At 55.9% G+C, this 9048-nt stretch overlaps 2 protein-coding genes across 4 annotated transcripts; one reads left to right on the top strand and one right to left on the bottom strand.

Annotated features, from left to right (window-relative positions):
* The first annotated feature begins 520 nt into the window (after positions 1–520).
* LOC111145766 (late endosomal/lysosomal adaptor, MAPK and MTOR activator 4) lies at positions 521–3741 on the top strand. Of its 3 annotated transcripts, none has more exons than XM_022500954.1 (4): positions 521–626; positions 1118–1198; positions 2935–3052; positions 3395–3741. In XM_022500954.1, the coding sequence occupies exons 1-4, from the start codon at positions 624–626 to the stop codon at positions 3490–3492; spliced, it is 300 nt and encodes a 99-aa protein (XP_022356662.1). In that variant the 5' UTR covers positions 521–623; the 3' UTR covers positions 3493–3741. The 3 variants fall into 3 exon arrangements, 2 of the variants coding, with proteins under 2 accessions (XP_022356662.1, XP_022356661.1); XM_022500953.1 differs by having other exon boundaries at positions 624–650; XR_002640497.1 differs by lacking the exon at positions 521–626 and adding an exon at positions 696–800.
* A 261-nt stretch (positions 3742–4002) lies between these two features.
* Positions 4003–8865, bottom strand: LOC111145765 (chromosome unknown C7orf43 homolog). Its single transcript, XM_022500952.1, has 11 exons — positions 8256–8865; positions 7951–8046; positions 7716–7845; positions 7462–7548; positions 7181–7301; positions 6928–7075; positions 6498–6580; positions 6237–6400; positions 5328–5482; positions 4915–5108; positions 4003–4801 (listed from the first exon to the last, which is right to left on the bottom strand). Exons 1-11 carry the CDS (start codon positions 8664–8666, stop codon positions 4648–4650), a joined length of 1743 nt encoding a protein of 580 aa, XP_022356660.1. The 5' UTR covers positions 8667–8865; the 3' UTR covers positions 4003–4647.
* Positions 8866–9048: the final 183 nt, after the last annotated feature.

Genomic DNA, 9048 nt, shown 5'->3' with positions numbered 1-9048 from the left:
GGGGAAAGCCAGCTTTGCTGCTGCCTCGCCCGAGGGGAGGAGGCGGGGACTCCACTCACCGTCACCCTGTTTCGCACAGAATCCCAGAATCCCGGGAGGAAAAGCTATTTTAGGAACAAATCCCTTAGGCATTTGTCTTGAGAGAACAGTTTCCTGGAGTAGAAATAAAAGTAGCCTTTGACTAGCTGTTCACGTGCATTCCACGTCATTTCACTTTATACTCAACTCGTAATCTCACGAGTGGGCAGTTTCGCCGAAAGGAAACGTCGGCCCCTTTATGCGCAGGCGCACACCTTCAGCCCGCCCTCCTCCCTCCGGCCCCGCCCCCCCAGGCTCCACCCTCCGCCGACACGCCCCCTCCCCTTGAGCACAGGGGCTGAGGGGCGGGGAGAGGGCTGTGAAGGAGGGCCTACGACCAATCCGCTTGCGTCTTCGGGAGGCGGCCCTCCGCACTGGCAGATTAAGGCTGATGATGTACTCATGGTCCAATCCGCACTCCGGGGGCGGGGCTAAAGGCCAGAGGCGCAGGGCTGGAGGGGACCTCCTGGTGGAAGCACGTGACCTGGGTCTGGAGCCGGAAGCTACCTATCTGATAGGGAGCGCCCCCAGCACCTAAGGCTGCGATGGTGAGTGAGGACGCATGCGCGGGAGTGAGCGCTCGGGGTTCTGCAACCCTGTTCCCCAATCTCTTTGGTTCCCCAGACTTGGGCCTGTACTCCGCCCTTACCTCCTATCCACCCCGGGACGCAGAGAGAATAGAGATGGGAGGGGAGGCGACGTAGAGGGCTGAAGAGGGATCTGTGCGAGGGTGTTTGGGCGCTGGGGAGTAGTCTGCGGGGGTGGGGCCGGCCACCGGGGGAATTGGGAGATGGGGCGGGTGGGGGGAAGGGAACAGCAGAGCTGCGGAGGCCAAGGGAGCCCAGGGTCAGAGGGTGAGAAAGTGGGAAGCTCAGCAAGATGAGTGTTGAAGGCTTTGTAGAGGAGAGGGTCTGGAAGGGCCATAGCTGGGGAAAGAGAAGGTTTGGGGGGCCTTGTCAAGCGAGACTTGGGTTTGCAAGTGAAGACCATCTAGGGCCATCCCGGCATGCTTCTGACTAATTGCATCTTTACCCACTAGACTTCTGCACTGACCCAGGGGCTGGAGCGAATCCCAGACCAGCTTGGCTACCTGGTGCTGAGTGAAGGCGCGGTGCTGGCGGTGCGTTCTGGGCAAGGGAGGGGGTCCACCAAGGACAAATGGCCCTGTGATCTCTTTTAACATTGCCGGGTTTAGCCTGAGTTGTCTCTATTCTAGGTCATAGCTATCATGCTTGGCAGAGAGTAAGCTTTCAGTAACTAATCAAATCGCTGGAATCATACTCTAGTAACTTCTGAGTTGAGAGGTTTAATGACTTTAACAAAGTCAGACAACTAGTTTCAGGATTGTTGAGAACTGATATTATCCAAGTTCTCTCGAATAGGTCTCTATTTGGTATTTATTAAAGAGGCTATGAATTTTGTTTCATAGTACAATACAGTGTTTAGCTTTCTAGAAGTTTTTAATGGAGCTGGAGAGACAAGGCTTAAGGATAAAAGTTGAGAGCAATGCAAGTGGTAAAGACTAGTGAAGGAGACCAGAAAATGAAGGATTCAACCTTTGTGTTGTAACTTACATTATAACAAGGAGACTCTTGGAGGAGGTAAGAATTCATCTGGGCAGTCGATGGTGGTGAACAGGCAGAAAAGGAGAGTACTCAGAGTTGGAATGGTGGGACTATATTGAAAAGATTTGGAAAGGTTTAGAAGAGGATATGGTAAGGAAAGATCTCATTGTGGAGGACTTTCAAGGCTTGGTTGACACATTTGGGTTAATCTTGAGGGTAATGGGAGCTTTGAAGGGTTTTGAACAGAAATGTGAGCTAAAGAAAGAATTGAGCAAGATTATTCTATCAGGTGTGAAGATAGAAAGGGTGGGGATTCAGAAGTAGGGGGAGCTGCTGCAAAGATCTAGGTATGAGACAGATATGGTGGCAGTGAGGAGGAACAAGGAGAGAAGAAATTTTAAAAGAAGAGTCAGTATATCTTGATAATGACTAGAGACAGGTAATTGGAGGAGATACTTCTCCATCTAGTAAGACTTTGAACCCAAGCCTAGAATGATGGTGCTTTCAGAAACAGGAAATTAAGAAAGAAGTTGACTAGGGAGGGGTGAGGTAAGGAGATTTTGATGGCTTTAGACATTTTGATACAGTATGTATTGCCAGGAGCTGTTCTGAGCATCTCACCAATAATAGTTCAGTGTGATCCTCACAACAAGCCTATGGATAGGAACTTGTCCCAATTAACAGATGAGAAGATGGAGGTACATAATGTCCCAGAGAGCAAAGGGGACTGAATGTGACCTAGTTGCGAGGTCCTTGTTGAGGAGGTTGGGAGAGGAAACTCTGAGACAGTCACCAAAAGAGGAAGCCTAGGCCACAGCCACATCATTACCCAAGGGCTAGGTACTACGGAAGGGCTCAAGGACAAAGAGAATGTTCGTTTATGTTTCAGAATGTGCAGGCAAGGCAACAAGTAAACAGGAAAAGAGGGGGCCTTGAACCTGTCAGTGCTGGGTGGGCACAGATGTTTGAGAATGGTTTTATCAAGTGGGGAAAAGGGGAGAAATCACGTTTCAGCGATTAAGAAAGAATGGTCGGTAAAGAAACGAACGAGGGTCACTGCTCACTGGGGGAAGGCCCGTACTGTAAGGATGAGAAATAAGATGGCACCAGGAGGGGCAACAGTATCATAAAGTTTCAGGTTTGTTTTCCCAAAAATAGGGGTGACCTTAGGGGTACTGGAAAATGGAGAGGGAGAGGTTACAAATGCTAGAGCCAAGGTGACTGTTCCTGGAATTCTTTCCCAATTCTGTTCCCTAATTTCTGTCATCCTTCCTCCTCCCTCTGCATGCAGTCATCTGGGGATCTAGAGAATGACGAGCAGGCAGCCAGTGCCATCTCTGAGCTGGTCAGCACAGCCTGTGGTTTCCGGCTGCACCACAGCACAAACATACCCTTCAAGCGCCTGTCAGGTGAGCCTCAGCCCCTGCCCCTGGTGGTGGTGGTGGTGGTAGGGGTTGGGGGTTGTTCCCAGAGGCTTCTCTTCTCAGGGGGAAAAAAAAAAAGTCCATCTCCTGCTAACCTCCCACCATCCCCCCTGGGGTCCCTGGTCCCTTTGGGATTCACCCCTGCATCTGAACGATGAGAAAGCACGGGAAGGAAGGGGACGTAATGGAGCCCTCGTACCTTGAACCACGGAATGCCTTTGGCTTCTGCTCCCACCAGTTTGTGTGACCCTATAGAGGCCATTGTACCCCACTAACTCTGTGCTCCCTTCCCTCTCCCGGGTGGGGGAAGGTGTGTCTCTTCTCCAGTGGTCTTTGGAGAACACACGCTGCTGGTGACCGTGTCGGGACAGAGGGTATTTGTGGTGAAGAGGCAGAACCAAGGCCGGGAGCCTGTTGATGTCTGAGCCGCCAGAGGCCCGGGCGCTGAGGTGGATTGGGTCCATGGGCCTCTGTGATGAGGAAGACGCAAACCTCCTCCAGCTCTTTCTTGGCTTGCTGCTAGAACTAAGGCTTTCTGCTCACCCACCTCCCCACCCCTACCTGGAAGGGCAGAGGCCTGGGGACTTTGCACTGTGTCAAGGAGAGTGAGGGCAAGGGGTTCTGCCTCTTCCCTCCCTCCCTCCTAATAAACATAAGTCTGATATCCCCAGCCCAGGGACGTGTGTATGAGAGAGTGTGAACTGGCGGGGGGGTGGGGGGGGGAGGTTATACCCCAAGTCTGTCTTCTAGGGAGACAAGTTGTATATGTGGGCCCTGAAGGTGAGGCAAGGCACCTGGGCCTATGAACTGGCAATCAGAGGATAATATGGTAGGAGGGGAGCTGAGGGGAACTGTTTGGTGTGCCTCCGGTAGGGAACCCCTCTGAGCCCCTGGGTTCTCTGCTCCTGCCACCAAGAGACAAACGGAAGTCGTTCTTCTCCCTCCTGAACAGGTATTTAATAGTCTTATTTCAGTTGGAAGCAGTAGTTGGAGAATAAGTTACAGGAACAGACAGATCCAAAAAGAAAAAAAAAGAAAGAAAGAAAGAAAGAAAAGATAACCCCACACAACTTAAAGTGCTTCAGGCTGCAAACGTAAACATGAGGGGCAGGAGGAGGCCACCTGGCTATCTCCCCTTTCCCCTGAGACAGGAGGGTCATTGTCGAGGTCCCTTTACCATCACCACCCTCTAATCTCAGCCCTGCGGGTGGGTGGGAGGGAGGGAATGCCAGAGGCAGGAGAGACAACTTAATAGGAACAAGGAATACACTTTGTAAACTTAGAACCAGGGTATAGGGCAGGGGGCAAGGGAGCTCTTGGAGCCCCTGCCATGGCCTCGGGGTGGGGCCAGCCCCCCCCCAGGGAGTCGGGGAAATACTCTTGGCTTAGTGCTGTAGCCATACCCGCCCATTTCACAGCTTCTTCCCTGTCCCTCATCAGCAGACACAGACAGGCGGCCCTGTTGGGCCTCCTCATCCACGGTGGGAGGCATCCCAGGGGAGGCACAGTCTGGAGTGAGGACCCCCTCCAGGGGCTTTCGGTTTCTGGGAGTGTTAAGAGGGAGGAGAGCCTGCCCGGTGCTACTTGACAGGTTCCACCACCAGGACCTTGCACTCACGCTTGGCAATCTTGTCCAGAGAAAGCACAGCCTTGTCCGGGGGCAGGTAGAGGGGGCGGCCCACAGGGGAGGCCACAGGAGGCGTGATGGCTCTGCGCTCCATCACGCTGCCCGACCTGGGGGAAGGCAGAGGCTGTGGGGCTCCGGTCAGACCCCAGGACCCTTTCCGGCTCCTGCTCCAACTCTAGCCTCTACTGAGGCCCGTGGGACCCCTCCCACACTTCCGTACCTCATGAGGTGGCTGCGGGAGGGCTGTTGGTGAGAGAAGGACTGAGAGCGGCCCAGGCTGGCCTGGTGTCTCTCCACCAGGTCCCGGACAGCAGGACTGCTGGGGCTGCTCTTTCGAGAGAGGGGCCGGGCCTCGGGCGGAGGGTGGGACACACTGGCGGTGAACTGCAGCTTCAGTTTCATGTGCTGGCTCAGCTGGCGCAGGGAGACACAAATCAGCGCCCCAGCTCAGCCTCCCGGCCCCCGCCTTCCTTTCCCATCACGGTCCCCACTTGCCCTGCCGGCGTGGGACTGTAAGTCCACCTTCCCTCTGTCCCCACTGTTCGGTACCACCCGAGGCAGGTGGCTCTGGCTCCTCCCACCCTGACATTCTGCATAACCCATCTCGCAGTCCAGCCCCCACCCCCGGTCCACCTCGAAGAGCCCCGTCCTCAGAGCCTGGAAGGCCACACTGAAGGTGAGCGCGCTGCCCTTCCGGGAAAAGCCCAGGTTGTTGAGGGGCGTGTGGCAGACAATGGAGTCCAGGGCTGCCTGCATGGCCCGGCGCTCCTCCTCACACAGCTGCTTTCCTGGAAGGGGTGAGACACAGAGACAGCCACCAGTAAACCCATCTGTACGGTCGCAAAGGGCTTTTGCGAGCACAGTCTCATTTGACCCTCAGACTCGCTCTGTGGCGTAAACTGGGTATGTGTCATTTTTTGCTGATGTGTATAAATAACAACCACTAATACTTACAGTGTGCTGACGTCTGTTCTAACCATGTCACTTACGTTAACCATTAAATCACCGTAACAACCCCATGAGATACTATTTCCCCATTTAATTTAATTTTTATTTTTTAAAATTTTTATTTATTTCTTTGACACAGAGAGAGAGCACTAGCAGGGGAGCGGCAGGCAGAGGGAGAGGGAGAAGCCCGCTCCTGGCTGAGCAGGGAGCCAGATGCGGAACTCGATCCCAGGACCCTGAGATCATGACCTGAGCAAAGGCAGACACTTAATCTCTCTGAGCCTCACTCAGGTTCCTCTTCTCTAAAATGGGGGAAATAGGGTGCCTGGGTGGCTCAGAGAGATTAAGTAACCTACTTAAGGTCACACAGCTAGTATATGGGAGAGGCAGAAATCAAAGATACCAGGGAGCCCAGATCCAGGGTCAATGCCCTTAAAATCACTGGCCCACTGCTTCTCTAAGCTTTCCATTGGTGACACTATGGAGACCACCCAGGTACAGGGCTGAAGTTGCCTGCCAAAAGCCACCCACCTCCATGACTTCCTTTCCCCTCCTCTTTTGGGACAAGGTCCCAGAGTTTGACAGCCCACCTACCAGCCTGTGCGTGCTCCGGGGTCCACACAAGCCTCACAGCAAGGAAATCTTGGAGATTGTTGAGCAGTGTGTAGGTGACCGTGAACCTCTCATAAGTCCGAACAGGGGACTCACAAGAGGCCGTCATCACAAAGCATGGCCGGTCCAGGCGGATGCTGGGCAGGCTAGAAGCAGTGAGAAAGGGAAGCCAGGCGTGTGGGAGGGCATGTGTTCCGAACAGGTGAACGGGATGGTGCCCAGCAGGGAGTCCAACAAACTCACCGGTAGTGGGTGTAGATGCTCTGGGTGAAGGGCAGCTTTGGGGTAGACCACTGAACCACAGCAATCAGGGGAACTTCTAGGCCCTGCGGGAGAGACAAAAGGAAACATCATGTGTCTCTGAGGTCCCCTTCCGTCTTTTGTCACCCCCTGGCCTTTCCCTCCCACTGCTTTCTCTTTCTTTCTTTTTTTTTTTTTTTTAAGATTTCATTTATTTGACAGAGAGAGATCACAAGTAGGCAGAGTCAGGCAGAGAGAGAGGGGGAAACAGGCTCCCTGCTGAGCAGACAGCTCGATGGTGGGGCTCGATCCCAGGACCCTGAAATCATGACCTGAGCTGAAGGCAGAGGCTTAACCCACTGAGCCACCCAGGTGCCCCTCCACTGCTTTTTCTTAATCTTGCTCCTTGAGCATACCAGCCTCTTATGCTCACCTCCTTGGCCCCTTGAGGGGGTTGCTCACCCCCTCTCAGCTGAAACAGGAAGTTGTGTTCCTCCAGGGCACTAAGCGGGCAGGGGAAGCAGCCAGAGGTACCAGGGAGCCGGCAGAAGGAACCCATGGAGACTTCCCCAGATTGGTGACTAGTTCAGCAGAAAGAGGGACAGAGCTTGATCTTTTCATGCCAGAGCTCTTGGCCCTGCCCCAATCCCTACTTTGCAGCCTGGCCCCCCTCCTCAGGACCTCACCAGACATTGTCCACCAGCAGCACAGAGCCGTCGGGCATGACAGGTAGATAACTAGCATTGAAGTTTGGGAGAATACGGATATCCCAGATGGAAATTTCCTCCTGGGAGGAGCTGTTCAGCACTGTTGGAGGAAACCAGCTCAGCTCAGCTAAGAGTACCGGGACCCCTCAAGTCCCGACTTTACCCCTCCAAAATGGACTGATCCCCACCAGTATGCCCAGAGTAACTGCCACCCAGTCAATGCCCTTGCTGCTACCAAAGACCTGAGCCATAGATCTCACCCTTGAGCACGGTCAAGTGTTTTCCAGCCACAGTGAACTGGCGGCATTTCAGAACCGGAGGGGGCAGCAGAGTCAGCAGGGTGCTCACTGCAGGAGAGGGCCCAGGCAAGAACCAATGAGCTGGGCAGAGACCTCGCCTCCAACCCACAGCTCTGATCTTCCTCTGCTCCCGGGATCAGGCACTTGCCAGTATCACCCTCCATTCTGTCCCCCAGATTCCAGACTCTAGCGTTTCCTCTCTGCATTCTCCCCACCTTGGGCCTTGAAAGCACTCTGCTCGCCCCGGAAGGTCTCCCCAGGAGATCGGGTCTGCAGCAAGCGCAAGTAACCTTGATCTCTGACTTCTGGCGCCTCAACCTCCCGTTTCCACACAGTCACTACAATCTGAGCACAGGGGACACAGGACCTCGGTCAAGAGGAGAGACAGCTAGCCCAGCCTTTGAAAGGGAGTTGAATTAGGACAACAGCCCCACCCCTTGCCAGTCTTACCTTGGCCTTAGGTGTCCCTGGGGGCAGTCTATCCAGTGAAACTGTGAGTGGGAAGATGACCTCATCTGTGGACACAATTGGTTCCTCCACAGGCAGCTGGGGTTTGTGAAAGGGGTTAAGAGTGCAGGAGAGTCAAAGAGGCAGCCTGCGCCGTTCCCTTTAAGATGTGATGTTCTCGGTTCTTCTTGGCCTCTGCTCTCCTCCGTCACCTGCCTCCTTCAGGCCCCCAGCGTCCATCCCCTCCTGTCTCTGGAGCCCAGCAAACCGCCCCTCCGCCCTGTGCCGTGTCACCCCAAGCTCCTCACCGTGGTCGCTCCCCCTGAGGTAGCAGGGCCCGGGCCGTGGGTGAGGAGGGGGCTGCAGCCTCGAAACAGCGCCCCACCGCCAGGATCCCCGCCCCCTGGGGGTTCGGGATCCAGGTCTGCGGAGCCACCGCCCCCGGGCGCCCCGCCTCCCGCGCTGACCGAGGCCAGGGCGGCCAGGGCCGTTGCCAGTTCTGCCCAGGCCCCTCGGGAGCCCAAGCCCGCGCCGCCCCCGGCGCCGGACCCCGCGCCCCCCCGGCAGCGCAGCACCAGCAGGAAGCGGACAGTCTCCCCCAGGTAGAGATGGTTGCGCCGGGGCAGCGCCCGGTACCGGCCCGGGTCCCCCGCCAGCTCCGCGCGCGGCGGCAGTGGCACCGCCGGGAAATACATGGAGTAGTCACACTGGGACTCCATGGGGCGGCTAGGACGGCGCGGGCGGGGGGCGAGGTGGGCCGGGGCCGGAGGAGGGCGAGGGGGCCGCTGGGGCGGGGCCCGGGAGTCCCGACACCCGACCGGTGCTGCGCGCGTCCGGGCCGGCCTGGAAGACCAGCCGGGGCCCGGAGCCGGGGCAACGAACCCGGAACCGAGACCCCGCAGGGCCGGAACCGGGCTGCTGGGCCGATTGACTGGCGAGAAACCGGAAGCGGAAAGGAAGGGGCGTGGTCTCTGAGGCCCCGGAATTTGTGGGTGACCTGCCGGCTGGGGAGAGAGGCGGGGTCCGGCTGGGGATAGGCTGCGGTAAGAAGGGTTTAGGAGAGACCACAAGACAGATTTCTTAGAGAAGAAATATTAAAAC

Source organism: Enhydra lutris, unplaced genomic scaffold (assembly GCF_002288905.1).
Source record: "Enhydra lutris kenyoni isolate GAN:26980312 unplaced genomic scaffold, ASM228890v2 scaffoldscaffold13, whole genome shotgun sequence".
Classification (NCBI taxonomy): Eukaryota; Metazoa; Chordata; class Mammalia; order Carnivora; family Mustelidae; genus Enhydra; species Enhydra lutris.
Note: the sequence above shows the minus strand (reverse complement) of the source record. Positions and strands in the feature narration are given on the sequence as shown.